General features: G+C 46.1%; 1 protein-coding gene across 8 annotated transcripts in view; it reads right to left on the bottom strand.

Moving 5' to 3' along the window:
- TUBGCP3 (tubulin gamma complex associated protein 3) overlaps positions 1–24701 on the bottom strand; it is a 75128-nt gene that overhangs the window by 16311 nt on the left and 34116 nt on the right. For all 8 annotated transcript variants that reach the window (XM_053909709.1, XM_053909777.1, XM_053909746.1 and 5 more), the window contains 6 exons: positions 15936–16046; positions 15317–15425; positions 13374–13563; positions 10881–11016; positions 9487–9555; positions 5691–5826 (listed from right to left, as the gene is read on the bottom strand). In XM_053909709.1, coding sequence (XP_053765684.1) covers positions 5691–5826; positions 9487–9555; positions 10881–11016; positions 13374–13563; positions 15317–15425; positions 15936–16046 — 751 coding nt within the window. The remainder of the gene's footprint in view (positions 1–5690; positions 5827–9486; positions 9556–10880; positions 11017–13373; positions 13564–15316; positions 15426–15935; positions 16047–24701) is intronic.

Genomic DNA, 24701 nt, shown 5'->3' with positions numbered 1-24701 from the left:
GCAGATGCTCCTTTACACAGCATACGTGACAGCAAACAGGTCTCACTGTGACACCCAAACCTCCGGGTCTTCCCTCCAGCACACCTGCGCTAGGTCCAAACACGCCACTTTGCACGGAGCCAAGTGAAAGCCGTCTGCTTGTCTTTCAGCCTCGTGAGAAGGCATCTCTGTGTCCTGACATTCCTTCCACAGAGAGTTTAACATCACTCATGGACTGCAGATTCCGTGCCTGTCCTGACAGACGTGCATGAAGACGGTAAGCAGGCCCCAGATGTGCTACAGGAGTACAGAAATCCGTGTGGCCCGTCTCATCACCTGCCCAAGTCAGTGTGCTACACGCAACGGGAAAATCTCAACTCAACAAACACGCGGGTGTCACTGCTCTCGTCTCTAGGTCTTGGGGCCCCCTAGGGTGCACTGGGGTCCCATCCACCATCAATCCAGCAGTCCTTGGATAATGTGTTGGCTTTTGTGTGCGCCTTAGATGACTTTGCTAACGCCTTCTACATGTTACATGTGAGTGCATAAACGAGGAACTCGGTCAGGTCTCACAGAGCTGACAACATGGTGCCCTGCCCACCATTGCTGACTCCACTTCATGACACGGAGTGACCTGGTGCACAATTTCTCCACCACCAATTAAACTACAAAAACCTCTCGTGTCTCGAGTCACGCTGGCGCCAACTTCAAATTCCCGGCTGTGGGCCTTGGCTGCTACCTGGAAATCCCGGGATCTCCGTGCCTTCCTGCCTTCCTCTGACACAGCGGCTTCCCGCCTGACACCTCTGCCCTGGAGCCCTCCCCCAGGAAGTTCCCTGCCACGGCACCCAGGGTCGCCCCCACTCACACTGTCTACACCCTCATTTCTAGTTAAGATCTGTCTCAGGTTGCAAATCAATTCAAACCAGATGTATCATGTAGATTCTTATAAGCACCTCACATTAATATGCCTAAAACTGAAGCATTACCCCCAAAGGTGCCCCCCAGCTCCAAACAGGGCCCAGTCATCCAGCCCTGCGCCCCAGAGCTCCGTCAAGTTCACACACGTCCCCCTGACCCCAGCTGCTGTGTCCACCAGGCATCCAGCACAGCCACCCTCCTCACAGCACCATCACCAACCTCCAACGTCGCCTCTGATGCTCATTTTCATCATTGACAACATAGTGGCTTTCAGAACCAAACAAGTCCGAGCACGTCCCACACCCGTGAAAAGACATTTAAAGCATACTTAAGGGGTGCCTGGGTGGCTCAGTTGGTTAAGCGTCCGACTTTGGCTCAAGTCATGATCTCAAGGTTCATGAGTTCAAGACCCACGTTGCGCTCTGTGGTAACAGCTCAGAGCCTGGAGCCTGCCTCGGATTCTGTGTCTTCCTCTCTTCTCTCCCCTCCCCCACCTGTGCACGCATGTGCGTGTGTGTGCTCTCTCTCTCCTAACATAAAAATAAGTAAATTAAAAAAAATAAATAAAACATAATTAAAATATAAATACTTGTGTTTTTATGATTGACCTACAAATAATCGCAAAAGCAAAGCAACATTTGCACCAAGGTCCAAAAAATACATAAACACAAGCATCTCCCAGTGAATGCATTTAAAAAAAAGCAGGCAGTTTCCTGCACAAAATCTGGAATGAGGTGTCTCTCCTGTGGCTGATCACCCCTAACTCCTTGCTGCCCTCTACAGGTGCCTGAGGAACACAGAGTCTCATGAAACACCCTGCCCCAGGCTCCAGAAGGACTGGACGGCGTGCTGTGGGGGCATCTTCAGCGGGAGGCACCTTCGACAGCATGCAGGGTCGTTAAAAATTACACCAAGTTTGTTTTTTTAAAAAGTACCCTAAAACAGTTTCTTCACAATTGCAAACCACCTCCTTCAACCTGCATTGATAACTGACACTACTATACTTAAAAGTGACTATCAAATTACCCATCTGATTAATTTCTCAAGGCTAAGGCTTCAAAGAACGTTGGGGAGAATCAGGATTTCTCCTGCCTCCTGTGTTCGGAATCTCTACTCACCACAAAGGGCCTCCTGCAAACGCCATCTACTATCACCACGTCACCAGGCAAGTGGCAGTGACACCTGAACAGGTATCCACCCCCACAGGGGGCAGCACTGGTAAGTGCATTACACAGACCTGGAAGTAAGCACCTGTCGACATCCCTCCCCCCATGAGGAAACTGAGGCAGGAGACAAGGAAGTCAGCTGTGGCCACAGCCTGGTGCTGAGGGACTGCGCACAAACCCGGGCAATGCTGCCCAGCAAATTTCCGGCATTGAGAGCTGTTAATAAATGTGTAATTATTGAGGAGTACCTACTCATCTGCGTATACAAAAATGATACACACAAAGAGAACCTCTAAGGAGAAAAATGCCTACTCGTTTTTTAAGTTATCATTTCTGCAGGTCTGGAACACTGTCGATCATCAGATGAACCATTACTGTATTAATCACCAAGAAAGAGAAACTACTGCCAATTAAATTGGCAGAATGCCACAGCAGTCCTGTGGTAACAGGTCTCCCCCAAGGACCCCACCCCCTCTCCCACCTCCACCACCTTCAATTTCATTTCTTACAAGGACCAAGAAGGAGATCATTTTAATACCACCCTCTGGGGAGGGAGGGACCTCCATTCACTCTCTTCCCTCAACACACAAAGGTTGAGAAGCATACAAGCTCATTTGGGCACCTGGGTGGCTCAGCCGGTTAAGCATCCAACTTCAGCTCAGGTCATGATCTCATGGTTCATGGGTTCAAGCCCTGCATCAGGCTCTGTGCTGACAACTCAGAGCCTGGAGCCTGCTTCAGATTCTGTGTCTCCCTCTCTCTCTGCCCCTCCCCTGTTCACACTCTCTCTCTCTCTCTCTCTCTCTCTCTCTTTTGCAAAAATAAACATTAAAATTTTTTTTTAATTACAAGCTCATTTGACTGTATTTATCTATTTCATTTTGTTAGATATTACTTGAAACACAAATGGAGTTGCCATTAATTGTGATACTTTTTACATTAATTGAATCCAACAACAAAAAATCTCCATACCACTAGAACCAAATCTTTAAATGATTTTGGGATCAACAATTGCCTTCTGTCCAGCTGAATGACAGATATATAAAAACAGGCATAAACATCTTGGTAGACACTATCAAGAACTCCTGTACTAAGCAAATCATTTTCTTTTTGTGTGGTTGGTTTTTTAAGTTTGTTTTTTTTTTTTTTTTTTTTAAGTAATCTTTACACCCAACACGGATGGGGCTTGAACCCACAACCCCGAGATCAAGAGTCACATGCTCCACTGCGCCAGCCAGGTGCCCCCTAAGCAAATCATTTTCAAGTGTAACTATTTACTCTAAAAAACTTACTTTAATAAATATTATTAAAGTATCTGGGATAACAATCAGTGATACTGTTCGCATGGACCAAGACAGCTCCACACACCACACATATATGCAAATCTCCAAAGGTGCTCCCAGAAGCACTTTCTGTAATCTTCTATAGTTCTGCCTCAGATTTATGACCGGCAAGATGTTTCTAGATTTGTTGTGTTAACAAGACTAACTAGCTGGGTGATTTCTGCTCGTTAAGTTGACTGGACAGCAACAACTTTAAAATACTCCTTATAAATAAAAGTAAGAACATTACACCCCAACAGAGACATGAGCAAAAAACCAGTTTCCTAAAAGAAACACAATGACCAAGAAAGAAAGTGTTTAGTCATCAATAATTTAAAAAGCATTAAATTAATTAAAACAAACTTCCATCTTCCCCTCTCGAATTGACGATTTGTTTGAACACAACACCCAACAGCAGCCAGCTAACAGGAACGCACACAGCCGCCAGAGGACTGTGCCCCTCGAGATGCACCTCAACCTGGTGCCTGGCTCCTCAAGTCATGTGACCATACGCGCCCACAGCTGAACTATCAGGACCGCTATTCATGAATGTGAAGTAAACTAAAATCCATCCCTGCTAACCCAGCTGTTCCTTCCCTCAGTTACCTAAAGAAATAGCCAGAGGCATATAATACAAGCAAATGGCGTTATTTACGTTAGTGGGAAAAAGTACAACTAAAGGGAAGAAAGATCGAATGGTATATTCACACGAAGCAAATGTTGCTATTAAAAAGATTGTAGGAGAAGCTTCAGTGACAAGGAAAGGGTCAGTGAAGTAAGCTAACGCTAAGCTCTCCGAGATAGCACCGGTTATGTTAAAGTTATTGATTTTATAAAAGAGAAGGTCTATTTTTTCCCACACTACCTTCAAGTAGAAAACAAAGCTCGCTGATTATTCAATACAAGAGAACAGCAAATTCATACAGACACTGGTGAGGTGATATTCAAACCACGAGCTAATACTTAGAACTGTCACAGAGCTCAGACTTCCCAGGGCTAAAAATAACAGACGCTTATTCTGAAACAGGGTGACAAGAACAAAGCGTCTGCCCTGCCTGGAGAGGACCTGAGTCGGGCACAGAGAGGTGACACCTGGGCACACACACGCGGCAGTGCCAGGCAGCCCCAGAGAAGGCACGCGGCCGGCAAAAGGGTCAACCCACCAGGGCGCACCCAACAGACTGTGTGAGTCACCCCGAGACACAGCACGAGGTCGTGACACCAGGGGACGAGAGACAGGTGCAGAGCCAGGACACAGGCAGGCCCTCTGAGTGACTGACGCCTCCTTCTGCCTCCTTCACGAAGAGCCAGCCGGCGAGGCAGCGCACAGGTACTAGAAATAGCTGAAGGCAATAACTCCCGTCCACAACCATTATGGTATTGACAAGAAAACGTTCCCTCTCACGTCCTTCTCGGCTACATCAGAGGGTCCTTATTATCAACCTTCTATGAAGTGAGTCCGGAGGAAGCCAGGCCAGGAGCATAATCAGAACGTCCTGATGCCCCTGGAAAAGGCCTGCTGTGTATACAGAAAGCAGGGACGCCCAGTAAAAACTGGCCACTCTGTCCACACAGTCGGGTACCCTCCAGGCCCCCGGCTTCCGGGGTGTCATTATCCTGGGACTTTGGGAGCTGCTCAAGGATCAGCCTTGATCTAGCAATCACGCAAAGGTTACACCTTTCTTCAGGCAACAGCTCCTTCTTCAATAATCACTTTCACCAAAGGGTTAAGAATCGCTCAGTGCTGTTTTTCCTTGGAGACACATTGTTGAAATACTTTCTCAAAGGTTTTGACCAAATGAATTTCAATACGAAAATTTCAAAATTATCGGTAACTACAGTTATTCAGTATTGGTAACATTAAAATAAACCCATCTAAATTTTACCACAGCTTTTAATTGTAAAATAATATAAAAAATTTTCATGTCACGGTTTATGAACCAGAATAAACATTAAAGTGATTCCCAAACAGACTTTAATCAAAACAATAAGTGAATTTTAAATGAGACAGTGGTTTGTTAAATAGCTTTCCTTCCTGTAAAATAAACAAATGAACATAGCTTTCCTTCCTTAAAAATTAAAAAAAAAAAAGTCCAGACATGAACAGCAGAGTGAGAACAAACGTAATTCTGAAAGAAATCTCGTGGTCTGAAAAAATCTAACTGGATTCAATTTTCTTTCTGATTTGCACCAAGTCAGGATGAGCAGTATCACAGATGTGCCTCCCACAGAAGCCCGCTCCAGAAGCACGGGGACGCGGGGCTGGCAGGGGAGCGGCCCCAACCTCCCCGGGCGGGTTTACCTGGCATGTTCCTCAGGAGCTTGGCATTGCACATGTGTCCCTTGCGGATGTCCGTGAGGATGTACTCCATCCGCTTTGCCCTCCAGAGGAAGTTAAACACCCTGAGGTAGTGGCTCATGCACTCTCGCGTGAACACCTGCGAAAAAAGGCACAGGACAGGCTGACAGCACTCTGACCTACGGTGACCTAGGGACCCTCCTGTGACAACACAGCCTTTCTGACGCATCTTTTTTTTTTTAAGGCAAAAGAAGCCAGAGAACACACAGTCAACTCTAATAAATCCAAGCATTACATAGGCAACTAATATAACACGTTTTAGGAAAGTATCATCAAATACAACCACGGTGACGACCTGTGCGCTAAGTAGTACGTGGGGCAAACTCACAAGGATAGAAGCAGATATTTTGGTACCAATTTTACAAACTGAAAGACAGAGGCCTAAGGTCACAGAGCTAGTAAACAGTTTCTCGGGACTTTTAAATGCTGCCTAAACCCAGTCAAAATGTGGGCTCTTAACCCCAACGTCAACCGTGTAGCAGTGTCCTCCGCCCCAACCACCCGGACGGACACATGAGGCTGCTACATCTCAAGCCAGGTGGGCCTAGGAGAGTCTCCTGTCTGTCAAGAGGCCTCCGGGTTATCTTAACACAGGTATTTACTGCCTGTGGAGCCACTTCACTGCAAACAGACGGACGGCGGTCTCATACCCTGGGAGGATGGACCTATGGGCAGGGGCTGCGCGAGCTTCCCTCCCACGGGGGCCACACTTAGCAAATAAGAACACAAGACACCTGGTTAAGAACGAATGTCAGATGAACCACAAAACATCGTCTAGGAAGTCTGTCCTGTGTGTACAGTAACAGGGTTTTCTGCAGACAGCGGCCAAACACATCTCGCACACCAACGTGTGCACAACAGACGTGGGTACGTTTACTTTTCCCAGTCCCTCGAGCAAGGATGCATTTCCCTGAGTCTGCGGCCCTCTCCCTGCAGTACAGAGAACTGGAAACACCCCTCCCTGGGGCCTCGGCTCCCAGCAGCTCTGTGCTGTGCATCCAGGAGCCAGGCTGGGCCCTGCATCACTGGTTTCTCACCCTGGAGCCCAGCCTCATTCACGCCCCGGGGCTATTCCTCATATCACTCCCAGACTGCTCCACACTCTCCTCTGGCCCAGACCCCACCTGGCCCTCAAGGACAAAGGCCACACACCCTTCCCTGGCCTCACCAATGTCCCTCTTCTCCAGACAGGACATTTATCACTGGACCCCTACAATCTGAGCATTTAGCTGTAGACTGCTTTACCTTTGTCTTCTTATTTTTGTGTATTCTTGGCTCATGTGTTATAAGGACTATCTGTTTATTCTTCTGTATGCCTTTTGTGCCAGTATTCAGCAGTGCTCAGTACTGACTGATGACTGTATGTGTCTATACTGGACTGGCTAGGAACTGCTCTGAATGGACTCTGAGACCAGTTAGGACTGTTTTGGGGATTAAGTACTTTGCTGTGCTGACCACACTATAGTTGTGTCTGCAACTATAGAAATAAGGGGTGACTGGATTAAATAATTTTACAAATCAACCACAGAAACCCTTGCTATACAAACGCTGCCTTGTAGAGATCCTTTCAGTGCTGGCCTCCCAGAGAGCATTTCACGTGACCCAATTTACAAACATAGTTTAATCAGGATTTGTTAGGAACAGGCACTGTTTCAGAGAGACACTCCTATATCCCACGGCGTTTACATGGGGAGATAACCCACGTTTAGTTTTGCCGTGTGCATCGTCTTTTGGTTCACTGTCTGTGCACCAGGAAGTTTAGCAGAATACGAAATAAGCTTCTGATACGATATAAGCATACGTAATAAATACAAAATAAGCATCTCACCTAACACCCTGGAGACCAAGTCAATGGATTTTATCCTGCCCAAGATCCCAGTGAGAAGATCACAGATAACCTCTCCACATCCTCCTTCACAGAATTTACAAGAAGCTAAAATTATACTATATTATATAAGATGAAATTATGTGACTAATATATGTACTCATTATAATTAAATTATACACAAAACTGGCAATCTCAATTAACGAGAATAGAAAGGGAATGGAGATAATACTGTAAATTTAATAGGGAAGAAGCAGAAAATCCATTTTCTTCCAAAATTCGACTCTGGAAGTGTATTTTTAAATAAAAGATTCCATTTAGCTAAAAATATAACAACCTGGGACATCAGCAAACCCCAGAACTGGAATAGCAAAACCAGACGTGCAAGACCCCATCCCCCACATCCTGCGGCAGTCACAGGGCCCTGCGCCCACCCAGTGCAGCCTCCCAGGCACACCCTCCACCTGCTGGAATTGGCAGGTAAGTTAACACTTGTTAGCCATAGACAGAGATCCACCCCAAAGTTGTTTTTTAAATAGATCTAGGATATAAATGTCTCTTGACCCTCTCGATTAGAGCTTACAAAAAGCTAAAATTTAAAAAATATACTGCATAACCAATTGTTTATATACAAGGTGTGCAATGTTTAACTTTGTATGCTTCGTGAGTCTACACTATTGTGAAATAATTAACTGCATGTATGAGTACGTTCAATTTGTCTAACATTCGAGGCACTCACGTTCTAGGAAATAACAAACACAAGGGCCTCTACTCTGGCATCTGTGGCAAAATGATATGAACGTAGTCAGTATTAACAAAGCAGACAATACAAAAGTTTCTGATTTAAATAATAATGTACACAACAGGATATTTTAACAAGTAAATACTGGAAACTAGGATATAAGTCAAAGAAGAAAAAACTAATTTGAATATGACAAAAAATCAAATTTAAGAGCAGTTATGCATTTAAAATACAGTAGCTCTGATCTGGTACAGCTTAAACACTAGGAATATGTGTGAAACACGCGCACCAGGAGCTTCCGGCTCACAGCAGACACAAGAGCCACATGTCCCAGGTACGGCTGCTGCCCCAAAGTGCGAGGCAGCCGCGCTGGTGCACCCTGGCAGGGCTGTGACTTACACCTGGAGATGTGGGAACGGCCATGGAGTCACACTCTGCAAGGACCGTCAAGGAGGATTTTCACAGCCAAACTACATTACTTCTTAACAAAATATTTTTCCCAATAACTAAAAGAAACGCATGTTCTCCTTCAGTATTTCAGATATCAAACGACTGACATCACTCCAAAGAATCGTCCTGGTCAAGGAGAACTGACTCCAAGCTGAAGAGAAAGTGGGCACTTAAGGCAGGGCATTTGGGCCGCAGACAGCACGCAGAGGAGCCAGCCTCTCAGTCTGGGAACTCCGGGAGGAACCGGTACTTTGCTCCAAGCAGCACCAGCACCATGGACAGCAGCACCAGCACCAAGGACAGCAGCAGCATGGGCTGCTCCTTGGGTCCCAGGGAACACTGAAGGTCAGACTTCATCTAAGTAGCGTAAGTGTGACCTCTACAATGCACGTCCTAGTCTCTCTCCGTCTGTTCTGAATTCGCTACTGTGGTCTAAGGATTATGGGGTCCAATGAGCACTCCATTTACTACATGACTGCTGAACCCTATCACGGAGCAAAGGGTATTTGTAGGAATTCATAAAATACTAGAGCATTTCAGCACTTGTTAATGATTATCTAAGCCACACAGAATTGTGGCTTAGGTATTCCTTCAGTGGGTCTGACCAGAGGTCAAGTGATGGCCTTCAGTAGAAGCTCTGAGAGAAGAGAGCTCATTCTGAAACAACAAAACAGCAAGCTGAAGGGCTGCAGCAACCATAAAAAAGCCCAGCATGGCCTTACCGTGGCAATTGGCCCATCGACATGGTAGTCCAGGCTGAAAACGTCCCACCCGGTGTCACCTGGAGAGACCTGGGGACAGAAACAAACACTGCAGGCCTTCCCACCAGTGCTGCACTTAGTGCCAAAGAATCTCTCATCAAAGAAAAGGCAGTAAAATAAAGCCCAATTTTTGAAAAGCATTCAATACTTGTGAGCGTTAGCTATAGGACAGCAGAGATCTGTTTGTCAACCCCTGTACCCTCGGCATTTAAACCATGGGCACAGAGGAGATGCTCTAAGGATACTGTGAAATGAATGGTGTGTTGTGGGGTTTTATTCAATGTTTATTTATTTTATTTTTATTTCTTTAAAGATTTTTTTTTAAATGTTTATTTTTGACAGAGAGACAAAGCATGAGTGGGGAAGGGGCAGACAGACAGAGAGGGAGACACAGAATCCGAAGCAGGCCCCAGGCTCTGAGCTGTCAGCACAGAGCCTGATGCAGGGCTCAAACCCACAAACTGTGAGATCGTGACATGAGCTGAGATTAAGAGTTGGTCGCTTAACAGACTGAGCCACCCAGGTGCTCTTATAATGTATTCTGAATAAATACCATAAAATCAGTCTAAAATTCGTCACCAGTTTATGACAAGAACTCACTGCCTCAGATGTCCTGAATCCCTTATAAGTCAACATTTAGGGGTGCCTAGGTGGCTCAGTTGGTTAAGCATCTGACTTTGGCTCAGGTCATGATCTCACGGTTCGTGGGTTCGAGCCCCTCGTCGGGCTCTGTGCTGACAGCTCGGAGCCTGGAGTCTGTTCAGATTCTGTGTCTCCCTCTCTCTCTGCCCCTCCCTCACTCGTGCTCTGATTCTCTCTCTGAAAAATGAATAAACATTAAAAAAAAAACAACAAGAGTCAACATTTTAAAAAAGCCAACAAGCCCTACTAATGGTCCTTCATCATAGCTAAGCAAACAGTGTGTGATGTTTCTGACACTCATTCCCCTAAGAAAACTCACCGTCTATCAAACTGAAACTAAATACATCTATTTTTGATGAATATTACTGTTACGTGCCATCCCTGTGCCTCCTGCAACATTACCATTAACAGGAGACAAGATTCACTCCACAACGTGCTACCGAGCGCCGGGCTGAGCGCTGCGTGTTCTCCGTCTGCGGCCCTGTGGGGACTTTGCACAGGGAGCAGACGGAGAAGCCCAGTGCAATTTAGAGATGTAGCCCTTGTTGAAGACCAACGAGCAGCACAGTGCAGGCTCAGGCCAGCCAGCCTTCCGGCAACGACTCCCACCCGGCAGGCTAGACAAGATGCACACCACACACCACACACCAGAACGCTGGCGAGAGTGCTGGCCCGGGGAGCTCACGGCCTGAGCAGAACCAGGGCCACAGTACCTCCAGCAGCCTCACATCCAGTCTCTTGAGGATCTCAGGGCTGTCAAACTGGGCGTTGGTGGCTCTGACGGCAGTTTCAAGAATTCCAGTCAAGTTGTGTTGATACAAAGTCGTAGCTGGACGGACAAGTTCTGGTCTTAACAGATTTTGTAAAAATAAAAGATGTTACTTGAATTCTTAAAGAGCTTTGCAAAAACTTAAAATTGTAGAAAGAGTTGAAATTATAAAAACTAAAAAGACAAACCACTACAACATAGAAACAAAAGTTTCACAAAACTAACTGTAAACAGGATTTCACCAAGTCTTTTGGGGAATAAAACATTTCTTTAAATCTCAAAAAAATTAATTTTGATTCTGCTTAAATTGAAAATACTTAACATATGCCATACACATTAACAAATCAAGTTTTCAACTTAAGTCTGGCCTACAGAAACAGGAACTACTGGAATTTTCTGCACAGACCCAATGGGTAGAGAGGTCTTTGTTAAATCAAAACAACTAGATACACAGACGTCATGATTCTAGAAGCTAAAAATTGCCGCGTTATCAGCAAACACTTCTCTGGGGTTACTCATGTCCAGGTTGCTAAACAGAAAGCTAACGTTACCGGGCAAGAACCGGCCAGGTTACCAACACAGCCTGACGGCGAGGGGAAGTGCAGGAAAGGGGCCACCCAGTGCAAACAAGCCGCTGTGTGTGAGCACTAGGTTGGAGTGCACCACCTGAGGGCCACAGCCAACACCCCGTGTGACACACAGGACCAGTCGGTACAAGAGCAAATCCTAGGAGTTCCCATCAAAAGGAGAAAAGGGGTTTCTTTCCTTTTTTTCTTTTCTTTGTGTCTATGTGAGAAAATGGATGCTAGCTGAACCTGCTGTGGTCACCATTTCACAACACATGGAATCAAGCCATTGTGCTGTACACCTTACACTCACACAGTGATCTAGGTCAACTATTGCTCAATACACTGGGGGAAAAGCCTGCCCATCACCCCCAGGCGTGCACATAAGCTGTGCGGCTCCAGGTCTTCGTGGCAGCAAAACGTGGGGCAGAGACCGATGAAGAGGGACCATGACATCATCACTCAGAGAAGTCTGAGGCTAGCTGGAGACCAGGGACATCCCCCACTTTAAAGCCACAAACTTCAAACATGTCTTCAAGAAACAAATCTTCTGATTACGAGATGCTCTAAATATCAAAACCGCGCATAAGGCAAACACGTTAAATCAGCCACACAACCTGGTCCGTAGCATGACAGGCACCCCTGCGTTTGGCCTCACCTGTAAACCGCGAGAGCTGCCTTGCCCACCTTGACCTGCACAGCTGCACCCTGGGCCAGCTCCCCCCACATGCTCACGGGAACCCCCATTTAGGCCAATGGCATCTCCCCTCCAAACACTCCTGCCCGCCCATGCTTCCGGCAGGCGCTAGGCTGGAGACCAGGACTGAGCTCACCAGAGGCCCCTTCCCTGCTCAGGGTCCAGACGGGACACTTCCACAAGTACGTGTGCTCAGTTCACAATTCACCAACCCCTTCTCAAGCTGACGACACAGTCACCCACCCAGCACAAGCACGTAGAAGGTCACTGACAGCTATGTGTGCCCTTTCATGCGGAAGATGGGCTCTGGGGCAGAGGAGGGACCACAGGGGCCTGTGTCTGGACCAGGGGCCTCATTAGAAACGCACGTTCCTGGCCCCACCCCCGAGGGACCAAGCCCCTCTGTGGGCAGGCCCAGGGTTCACCTCAGCCAGCTCCCTCGGCAACTCCAAGGCACAGTGACATCTCAGGACCAGGCCACCAAAACCACCCCTTGATCACACAGGTAAGACTGGAAGGCCACACACTCTTTCAAGTGTTCCAAAGGGAACATCAAAAAGTGCCAATCTCTATTTCTCAGTGCCTGAGTGGACATCACCCGCGCTCTGGCTAGGAGCCTGGCTGCACCCGAGGTCGGTGTGTCTAGAGCCCGGACAGACACCCTGCTGAGGGGCTGGAAGAGTCTCCACAGAGGCCAGGGAGGGACCCACATCTAATTCTGGGACAAAAGGTGCCATGAAAAATGTCACAGAACAAAATGAAAAGAGTAGTAATTTTGTTTTATAGGTTTTTTTTCCCCCAAGGAACAATTTAAAATTCATAATATGGAAAAAGTTGTTTGAAATACACAATTTTTGAACTTGTTTGAAACTGGCACTAAGTGTGATCACACTGCACACACCTCGGACATGGGACTGTCAGTGCCAGGGTGTCCACAAGGCCCACAGGCTTGTGAGAAAGGTACAGAATATGAGAAAACAAACAGACTTCAATGTGACAATCTTGGTTTCATCAAAAAATTTTCCAAAAAAATTTCAGATTTCATCTTACCGATATGTTCTCTAAGAACTCAGCCAATTTCCCCTAATGGCATTTATTCTTTAAAACAAGAACTGTTAAGACTCCTCATGTTGCAATCTACTGTGTATTTAAAAGATCCAAAGAGTGTTCTTACTTGAGCAAGTCCATTAAGTGCCTGATGAAGTCCCCTTGGCCAAGGAGCAGGTAGCGCCTCACAGCCTGCATGTGGTCCAGCAAGCTGTACTTTTTGTTAAGAACGTCCAACAGGTACTTGCTGGTCTCAAAGTAAGCAGCATCAATTTTCCCCCGAAACGCATTCTCCAAATCTGTGAACAAATCTGCAGCTGTAGGGAACAAAACGAGAGCATATACGTACATAACTTGTATTTCAATAAAGATAAAACTACCAGCTCCACGCACAAATGTCACCGCCTACACCCACAAACGGCCCTGGCAACAGACCCAATGGGCTGGGTGCGCAGGAAGGCGAATGAGCCCAAGCCCAAGAAACCCAAGAAACCCAAGAAACCAAAAAGGCCGCCATCTGCTGGACGCACAGTGGACGCCCGAGCTCTGACCTATGAGAGGCCCCAACAACAGTCCGTCCTGTCCTAGACCTGAAGGTCAAGTCACTTTCAACAACACAACTAACTCAACACCTCACGGAGACACTGAGGTGAAGAAGGCAGCACAGGGAGGGTCAGTGTTGAACTGCCCGCACGGTCTCAAGAATGAACAAGAAGGTGCCCACAGTGAGCAAGCTCTGGGAACTGCTGGCCTCAGGGTGAAACACAAGAAATGACACACGTTGGCGAGGATGCGAAGAAAAGGGACCCTCGTGCACTGCTGGTGGGAATGCAAACTGGTGCAGCCACTGTGGAAATCAGTGTGGAGGCTCCTCAAAAAGTTAGAAGCAGAACCACCATATGATCAAGCAACTGTACTTGGTATTTCCGCAAAGAAAATGCAAACACTAATTCAAAAAGATACCCGCACCCCCACGCTCACCGCACGTTATTTATGATACACAAGATACGGGAGCAGCCCGAGTGTCCGTCGACGACTGAACGGTCGAGAGGTGGTGTGCACACACAGTGGGCTATCATTTACCGGGAGAAAGGTTATTCTGCTATTGTGGCAACATGGGCGGACCTGGGAGGGTTACGCTAAGTGAAAGAAGGCAGACACAGATACCGTACGGTATCACTTATGTGTGGACTCTAAAGTAGTCAAAGTCAGAGAAGCAGGGAGTAGACTGGTGGTTGCAGGGCCGGAGGGGAGGAGAAAGCAGTGAAAGGGTACAAAGTCTGGGTTCTGCAAGCTAGAGTTGCCGGGACGACCATGGAGCGCAGTGCCTGTGGCTAACTCCACGGTATCACATATTTACAGCATGTTATCTATACTCGTTTACCACTCTCTATGTTTGATTATTTAGTATTTCATTTCCTTGTACATTTTCATCTTCATACCTAGAGTTTAAGTTCACGAAAGGCACAGTCATTCTCATGAAGAGTAAGTCATGTCATGTCGCCTGTAGCTGACACCGCGAACGGAGTCAGAACGACAACATGAACAGCAAACAGCCAGGAGGGAAAGCTGCACACATCAAGTCGGCCGCACACAAAACACTGTGGAATTACTTCGGTGGGGTGGGCAGCAGATGGGAAAAATGGAAGCGAGGGCAGCAGCGAACAAGGGGACCATAGGACATCTCACACAGGCAGTCATTTCACCCAGCACTTCCCCTGCTAACTTCTGAATAAGCCTCTTTGTGTTACATGTGGCCACCAGTAGAAACATTTTTCCTTTATTTTCTGATTTTGGCATAACTGTCGCTAGATCGTTTTCTTTTTAAAGTAATACAAATTCTAAGAGAGTAAAACAGCTCCACCTAATCCAGTACTTACTGGTGAACTCCACGTAAAAAGAGAAATTCAAACTTTACATAGTAATGTTTTACACACATCACACTAAGTGTGAAGGTATTTCAGATGACAATTCAGAAACTGTCAGTCCTACCGGACGGAAAACACTTCAAGCGACAGCTCTATCGCACCCCCACCACCACCACCACCACCGCCACCACCGCCACCGTACCATCCTGGGGGGAGTCGGCAGACTTGGTCACAGCTATCATCTTTGTAGTGGGTGTCTGGTCATGACAAACCTGGTGCAGGAAATTTATTGATTTTCCGATCAAAAGGACCTAAAAAGGAAAAATATCCTCCAGTTACCATGATGTAAAAATGATTAATCATTCAACTACTATAAATATTCATAAGCAACAAATCTACTATTAATTAAAAATTAAGTAATGGAGGGGCACCTGGGTGGCTCAGCTGGTTAAGCTTTTGGCCCAGGTCACGACCTCATGGTTTCATGAGTTCGAACCCCATGTCGGGCTCTGCACTGATTAGGACTCTCTTTCTCTCTCTCTCTCTCTCTCCCCACCTCCCCCGCTCATGCTGTGTCTGTCGTTTCAAAACAAATAAACTTAAAAAAAATTTTTTTAATTGTTTTTTAATTAAGTAGCAAGGACATCTGGGATAGCATCAAGGGAACTGTAGGAACTGAGAAGACTTATTAACAAACACACATTAATCAGTGTATTCAATCAATACATACTTCTGATCCTAAGATGCGATAGAAGAGTTTTGTCACCTGCTGCCCACATGCAGAATTATGACAGCAGAGCCCCAGTACCCCCCGGCCTCACCTTCCTGGACTGGTCCATCGTAATAAAGGAGGGGATCATCGATCTCCGTAGAGTGTACTTGTCCTGCCACAGCCGGTCCGTCTTGACGGCTGGATCCGAGGCTACGAAAAACTGAAAGCAGAGGCACGGCCAGGTCAGAAGATGACGCTTACAGCAAACCGCTCGCTGACAGCCACACCGAGGAAGTCACCCTGAAGGAAAGCTCTCCAGAGACGGGAGACTTACCTTCAGAGTAAAACCGTCTTCAAAAGCATTTTGAGCACTGGGTGTTGTATGGAAACCAATTTGACAATAAATTCCATATTAAAAAAAAAAAAAAAGCATTTTGGATACATCCCTCTGTAAATGGAATCACAGACGTCCCAGACTTTTTAAACCGAGTCTAACAATGCAGGCCTTTTCTCGAGGATTCATGATCTTCACTCTGATCACAATCATCACCTCTGCTGTAGCCTCTGCTGTGCTCTGGCTGGGAGGGCTGCCTCATCTACCATAGTGAAAACCTGCGGGTGTCCAGAGGTGTGGTGCGGCGGTCCCTGTGCTCAGCTGTCCCCTCCTGCCCACGTGCAGCCCTCTGCAGGTTCTCCCCTGCGGAGCCCCCGGTCTAGAACACAGAGGTGCCAGAGCTAATGGACCCTGCTCACGGACTGCTGGCTGCAGGCTGACCTGGGCGTGTGGGTGGCCAGCACCTGCCTGCCTGGCAGCACTGCAGGAAGTGCCTTCCCAAGAACCACCCTGCACAGAAGCTTCTCCCCTGTCCACTGTGCTCCTCACTTTTGCTGATCCCACTGCCCAACCTGACCCTGATGTGAGAAAGGGCACGAGGCCACTCTCATGTTTCAGTCCCATGTCCTTTAAGGTTTTTTTTTGAATTTTTTAAAGTTTATTTATTTTTGAGAAAGAGACAGAGCATGGGATGGGGGAGGGGCAGAGAGAGAAGGGGAGACAAAGAATCCCAAGCAGGCTCTGTACTGACAGGATAGAGCCCAACGCAGGGCTTGAACCCACACACTGCAAGATCATGACCTGAGCTGAAGCTGGATGCTTAACTGACCAAGTCCCCAGGTGCCCCTCAGCTCTATGTCCTAAATACGTTTGGGCTTTTATCTCTATAAACTCAATTTCTAGTAGAACTGCCAAGTCAAAGCAATTTTTAATTTTTAGAGACATGTCAGACTCCCCTTCCCAACCAAACAGGCACGTCCACGGACACTCCAACAAGGAGGATGGCCCCTGTTCTGCATCCTCACTTGTGTTAGACTGTGCTAGTCAGCTGGTGAAGCTGTGGCCACCTGTACTGTTACCATCCTGACACAGGAAGTGGGGCCTGTTTCCGTGATGCTGATGGCCGTTTGCTTTTATTCTCCCGTAAACTGTCTTTTCATCTCCTCAACTGTCTACTGACGCTGTCCTTTTCTCATCAACATATGAAAATTCTGTTATATTAGGGAAAATGACCATCTGTGGATGAAGTATTACTAATTTACTTTCTCCAAGTTAACCATTTGGCACCGTTTACAGTATGTTCCATGTTTTCGCTTTGTTCCACTTCTGTTGTGTAGGTGGATGTCTTCCTTTATGGAAGAAGACTTTCTTGTCTTCCTACGATCTTCCCGCTCCTAGATTACGGACAATTTTCTCTTACTATTCCTGACATGTTACTTTTATTACTTACATTTTTTCATCCGTCTAGAATTTACCTTGGATATGATGTCGGGGCTAGTGTTTCCTTCTGGAGCATCCTCCCTCTACTGGCTGAGCTAGCACCTTTTATTTAATATGCTATCCTTTTCTCTGAGCTAAAATGCCTCATCAGAAGCTGTCATGATAATTGTATCGATAGATCAGAAAAGGGGAAAGGCGACTAGGTCAAGAGATGGACGAGGTATGTGGTAACATCTTTACTTCCCAACCTCCAACGGTGACCAGTGGCTTTGTGTTTTATCATCATGAACATGGACTTAAGTGCATCTATGTTTCAGTCCATTAGAGTTATCACCCTCACTGGCACTCCACCATGTTTTCCATTCTGGGATGATGGGAGCCCCTTCAAGCTGGCTGCTGAGTCCTGTAGACTCGACCTGAGGTGTCTTCCTTGCTTCTGGTGTGGAAGATGTGCCAGGCTCATCTTACTCCTTTCTCCTCTAGACCTAGAATCAGCCACTCCTCCAGGGAGGAGAGAAATGGCCCTCAGTACTTAGTAGTATCTTAACACGGAAGCCGGACGGTTTGAGACGCAGCACTGGCCACGTTAAACGTGACAACCTGGCTCCCCCGTGGAACCGTAAGATCCACTTAAGTCGTAACACACTTCTCTAGTGATTCTTACACAAGTTCTAAATCACCAACAGGTGAACAATGCACAACCCAGACTAAGGAAAGTGTGTCCACAGAAACAAAATAGATTTAAAGAATTTTAAAAATATTTTCCGTAATTATATGCCAATGCAAAGTTGATGGTTTCCAGGCAAAACATAAAAAACAAAGAGAGAAAGAGAAAACTTGAAATGAGAAATGTAAAATGCTATCGCTATGGCACAGAACCTACTCAACTTTAAAATAAGATATCATTCTTGGGGTGCCTGGATGGCTCAGTTGGTTCAGCGTCTGACTCTCAATTGAAATCGAGTCAGTTAGTGAGTTCGAGCCCCACTGAGAACATGGAGCCTGCTTGGGATTCTCTCTCTCTTCCTCTCTCTCTCTGCACCTTCTCCACTCACACACGCGTGTGCTCTCTCTCGCTCTCTCTCTCAAAATAAAAACTTAAAAAAAAAAGGTATCATTCTACGTTACTCTAGACCACAGAAAAATATACAGAACATTTATTTTATGGATCTAGTATAAAACTAGCAAAACCTGACAAAAATAATACCAAAATTAGAAACTATAGGCTAATTCCATTTGTAAACATAGATGAAAAAATGCAAATAAAATACCATCGTTGCATTACTGGAATAAGGTACTTTTGGTCAGGGCACACCATACTCCCAATACACTTCAAAAAAAAATTTTTTTAAGTTTATTTTTGAGAGAGAGAGACAGCGAGAGCAATCGAGCACATGCACGAGAATGGGGATGAACAGAGACAGAGGGAGACAGAATCCGAAGCAGGCTCCAGGCGCCAAGCTGTCGGCACAAGCCCGACGCAGGGCTCAAACTCACGGACCGCGAGATCATGACCTGAGCCGAAGTCGGATGCTTAACCAACTGAGCCACAGGCGCCCCTGAATACACTCCCAAAGATAAGAGAATGTATAACAAAGTATAAAATAGTATCAGGTAGTCATTAAAAATAAAGTTCATTCTTAATTATTACAAACTCTTCTGGGAATTTGATGAAAAGTACAGATCTTCTTTCCACAAAATAACACTATTATGTGCTATTCAGGAGTTTCAGAGATCATGCTTTATGAAGCCCTGGGTAGAGAAGAATAAAATTTAACAGCACAAAATTTTCATTACTAAATAACCCCCACTGTATTGGTGAAGCAGGAATGCAAAGTAGTGTGTTTTAGAAATACAGTGAATGAAGGTTGAAATTTAATTATTTCAAATTAAAACAAAAGTAAAAGTTTACAAAATACTACGCATGTACCATATCTGATAGACACATTGAAAAATACACAAGAATATACTATAAAAAATATACACAAAAATATTGGCAGGTTATCTGTTCATGACAGGATTACTAATAAATTTTCTCCTCTGTTTATATGCTCAAAATTTTTTAATTATTCAAACATTTTTAAATCAGAAAAAATATCATTCAAAAGAATTGAGTAATTAAGACCAATGAGAGAACATATGATACCAGCAAAGAAAACTGTGCAGTAACATCACCTTCTCATAGCAACCAACAAAAAAAGATTTGTTTTCTGTTCACAGAAATCTACTCCTGAGGGTAAATATTTAAGAGAACAAAATTCTTAATGATGCTAAGGCCTTATTCCATCCCTCTTAAGTCAGGGCTAGATGACAGCCATATATAAGGAGGGACCTGAATAAATGCCAACATGTTTATAACCATGTGGATGAGACCAAGTTTCTTATCTTTACGTACAAACTAGTATTTACTGATCTTTGTATTTTTAGATTTGATTTCTATCACCCAATTTTAAACACATAACTAATGACTGCTTTGAGGGATAACAGGTCCCACAATCCTGAAGCGATTATCACGTTGAGATACTTAAATCACCCAACAGAAACTTGAAAACTGTCACGAGCCCACCAGGAGTCATGCAAAAGGTCGCCCAATCACCGCGCTAGGACCGCCCCATAGCCCCCCACTCAGCAGAGAGGGGCTGGTGTAAATTCTGCTGTTACCAGTTATTCACTTAAACGGAAGAGCTAGTCCCACAAACAACGCACTAATTCGTCCTGACAGATGGAGTGCAGCCGGCTTTGTATCAGTATGTAAGACGATTTAATTTAAAAGATAAAAAGCTCGGACAATTCAGTCATCTTTAGAAATTAGGAAAGCATCACTTCATCTGAGGGCAGAGTAGGGTGCAATCACTCTCCCGGCAAACACTGAGAGGAGTAGGTCCATCCTGGCATTTAATTAAGCCTCTGAAAAACATATAGTTACAGAGGAAAAAAACCAAGGTCAGAACATAATTGCTTGTATTTCACTGATGCATTTTCCACTCAAGGTTCTTTACTTTTCACCATGTGTCAAACACAGAAAGAACGGAGAAAAAAATATAACATAATTGTACCATGATTTCTCATTAACTGTTGGACAAATGCCAAGGCCTCCCTACTAAAAACAGAAATGAAGAGGGTAATTTTCTTAGCAAGCAACGTAGCTTCTAAGAAACAGCCATTATTATACAAAGACCCCAACCCCAAGTGGCAATAGGCAGGCAGCCCCCCAGAGCCCCTGTGCCCCCCCAGAACCTCTGTGCCCCCCAGAGCCCCTGTGGCCCCCCCAGAACCTCTGCGCCCCCCCCCAAAGCCCCTGTGGTCCCCTCCACCCCCCGCCCCTGCGGCCCACCACACCCAGGAAGCCATACGGGCTCCGCACAGGGAACCAGAAAGGTCTCGCACACGGTAGGCAGGAAAATCCCAGCACGTCAGGGGTGAGGCTGGAAGTGACAAAATGCTAACATGATCTTACATGGTACACTTTTAAATTCAGTAATTCTTAGCAAAAATATACAAGAAACAGAACAAGAGAGCTGAAGGCACCCACAGATATTCCCAACAGCAGTCACCACATTATCTCCAGTTCCACCGACCTTCCAGTTCAAGGACATAGATTTTTAGAGCATTTTTAGAGCATTTAAAAAAATTTTTTTTTCAAATTTACTCATTTTTTTGAGACACAGAACAGAGTGTGAGCAGGGGAGGGGCAGAGAGAGAAGGAGACAGAATCCAAAGCAGTCTCCAGGCTCTGGGCTGTCAGCATAGAGCCTGATGTGGAGCTCGAACTCACTGACCGCGAGATCATGACCTGAGCCAAAGTCGGGCACTCAACCGACCGAGCCACCCAGGAGCCCTGAGTGTTTTTACAGCATTTAAGTAAACATGTGAAGTCTGGAAATTTTCGGATTCTGAAAGCAAGAAAGCTTACATTTACCTTTTCCTTCCGTGTTTGCTCCCAGATGAAGTCCCTCACCCTTTGAAAAGAATTTTCCAAAAGGCAAAAAATAAAAACAAAGTAGATTAACGTTGAACTACTGGAATAATTTGTTCACCTCAATCACTCAGGGCAGAAAACCCATGGGAACTACTGAAACATGAAAACCCCATGTTTTCATTTGTACTAATTTGTAACCAAATAAAACTACAAACTTCCCCCAAGTGTTGAAAAGTACTTAATCACTTACAAAATCTGTAAATTTTTCAAGTGCTCCAACATTTGTCTACCTTTCCATTTCATAACAGAACACAAAACACAAAACACAGTTCCTGCTGGTTGGGCCAAAGGGTCCTATCTTTTTAGAACAATTCACAATAAAATCCCAACTGGTAGGCCCAGAGGCAGTCTTGAATGATTCCATACCAGAGACAGCCAAGCTCAGAGGCTACCTGGGCCTCTAACTCATTCTTGGGTTGCAAATCAGCCAAGCCCAGAGGTAGCTAAGGCAGGACACTGACCACTGCCCAGCAGCAGGAGAGACAGACAAGCCTTTCCAGGGAAAACCTCAGAAAACGTGGAAGGAGCTTCCGGGAAGGACAAACTCGAGCTCTGAATAGCCATCAACAGACAGTAGGACCCCCTGCAATCAGTCAGAGCCTAATGCAGGACAGTCACTGAGCAGTGGACAGCTGGGTCAGAGAGAGAAGGGCCAAGAGCAGGGAAAGTTCTGATCCCACCCCTGACTGGCATCCCCACCCGTCCCGAGGCAGGAGAACTGGAGCTTCAAGTACAAGCTCACACCTACGTTGACTCTACAGAAAACTAGCTCCTGTCCACATTCTTGGGGCCAGGTCACGACTTTTCTTGTAGGTTTTGTTCTAACTGGAGGTTTCCTGACCTGGGGTCCACGGGCCCAGAAGGCAGAAGGGTCTGTAAACGTGGAAGGGAAGGGAATTACACTTTATTGGCACTAACTTCTATCTGAAATTTAACTCTTCCTTCCATCACAAATGCAAACAACAAGCCACAGTACCTGTGACTTTGTCACCAAAAGAAATCACATATTCTCACATGACCTGTTCAAGTGGGTGCACAGATCCAAAACGGCCACTAACCCTTCTTACTGAACGTGTCAATAAAGACATACATCTGTTACCGCATCGCTTATCTAATAGGAAGTCTGGAAACACTACATAAACACACTTCTTTACCAGGGAATTTTTCTGGTGCGCATTTACTCTTCTTGACTGACGATTACGCTTTCCCTCCCCCTCACAGAAAACCCCCTGAGAGACTACTGTACGGACGAGAGCTAGTGTGGACTAAGAAGGCCCTCTGCTCTCGCCTCCCTCTCCTCACCTCAGCCCCTCCGACACACTCCATCTCTGTCCCACTCCAGTCAGGCTGGGGCTGCAGAGAATCACAGCACAGGCCCCCAGGGTCTCGGGCTTCACTGGGCCTCCGAAACATCCTCATGCCCAAGTCACAGTCCACATCACACCTCCTTACGAGGTTCCCAGAGGGCAGCCAAAGGGACTGGAGACTGCAAATGGCCAGGCCTGGTGACAGGTAATCAAGGACCTCCTTACAACCAGCACTGAGGCAGAATCAAGGCTCAGCAAGGGAGGAAAGTTAAATCTTAGGAGCCAGACATGGCTGGCACCCCTTCGCATAATACAGTCACCATTTTAATCATTTTAGAGCGTGAATTCAGCACTTTAACGTTATCCACTACAAGGCTGTGCACCCGCCATCACCATCAAATTCCAGAACACCCTCGGCATTTATTTGCAGGAACACCATACCCATCAGGCAATGACCTCCCCACCTCTCTCTCCCCAACCCCTGACAGCACTAACCTTTCCGCCTCTGTGACTTGGCCTATCCTGCACATTTCACATAAATGAAATCCTACAACACGTGAGCTTTTGTGTCTAGCTTATGTCTCTCAGCCTAAGGCTTTTAAGATTCATCCATGCTGTAGCATGCATCAAAATTTCACTCCTTCTTGGGGCTGAATATTCTATTCTGTCACTTGGATAGACCACCCATTAGGTAACAGACACCGGCACTGCTCCCACCTCTTGACCATCCTGATAATGAATGAGGTTTCTGTGACAATCACGTACAAGTTCTACGTGAACGTGTGTCCTCACCTCTCTTGGGCACACACCTGGAACCGCTGGGGGTGCGTGTAACTTTCCAAGAAGCTGCCAGCCCTGTCCCTGAGTGGCCGCACCGCCGTGTCCCCACCAGCACTGTATCAGGGTTCCAAGGTGGCCAAGTCTCCACCGGCACTTGTTATGCTCTGGCCTCTGCTCTGCTCCAATGAGATCCCCATGAGTGTGGTATGACAGCCCCCTGTGGTTTCCACTCATACTTCCCTGATGACTAACGTTGAGACTCTTTTCCGGTGCTCACTGGCCATTGGCAGACTTCCTTTGGTAAAACCTGAGTACCCTGCCTATTTTTCAATTGCAGTGTTTGTCTTTTTGGTCCCGAGTTGTGATAATTCTTTATATGTTCTGGATACTAGACCCTTACCGCATATATGATTTGCAAACACATTCTCCCATTCTGTGTGTTTTTCTTTTGTTATTTATGCTTTTGGTGGCATATCTAATCCATAGTCGCAGAAATTTACACACAGCTTCAGGTGTGGGACCTACTTTGAGTAACTTTTTATACACAGTATGCAGGTGAGGTCCGAATCCTTTCTTTTATGTGTGGACATCCAGCCGTCCCAGAACCACCTGCTGGAAAGACTTTTCTTCCTTCACTGAGTGGTCTTGGAGCCTTGCTGAAAAATCACTCAACAAACATGAGCACGTGTATTTCTGGACTCTCAATCCTGCTCTCGGATCTCTGAGCCCATACTCATGCCAGAAACACACCTGTGATTGCTGTGCCCTGTAACGTGACGTCGGGACGTGTGAGTCCTCCCACTGTGTTCTTCATTTCAAGAGCATGTGGCTTTCCAGGCCCCGTGCACTTCCATGTGACTTTGAGGACCAGTGCTGCCATTTCTGCAACAGAGGCCACGGAATTTTGATGGAGATCACATCCAATGTGAGATCATTTGGAGTAGTGCTGCTACCTTAACAACATCACAGAGGGGCACCTGGGTGGATCAGTCAGTTAAGTATCCGACTTCGGCTCAAGTCATGATCTCACATGGG

This window comes from Panthera pardus, unplaced genomic scaffold (genome assembly GCF_024362965.1).
Source record: "Panthera pardus isolate Hobbes unplaced genomic scaffold, ASM2436296v1 HiC_scaffold_1, whole genome shotgun sequence".
NCBI lineage: Eukaryota > Metazoa > Chordata > Mammalia > Carnivora > Felidae > Panthera > Panthera pardus.
This window is presented reverse-complemented; position numbering and strand designations above follow the sequence as displayed.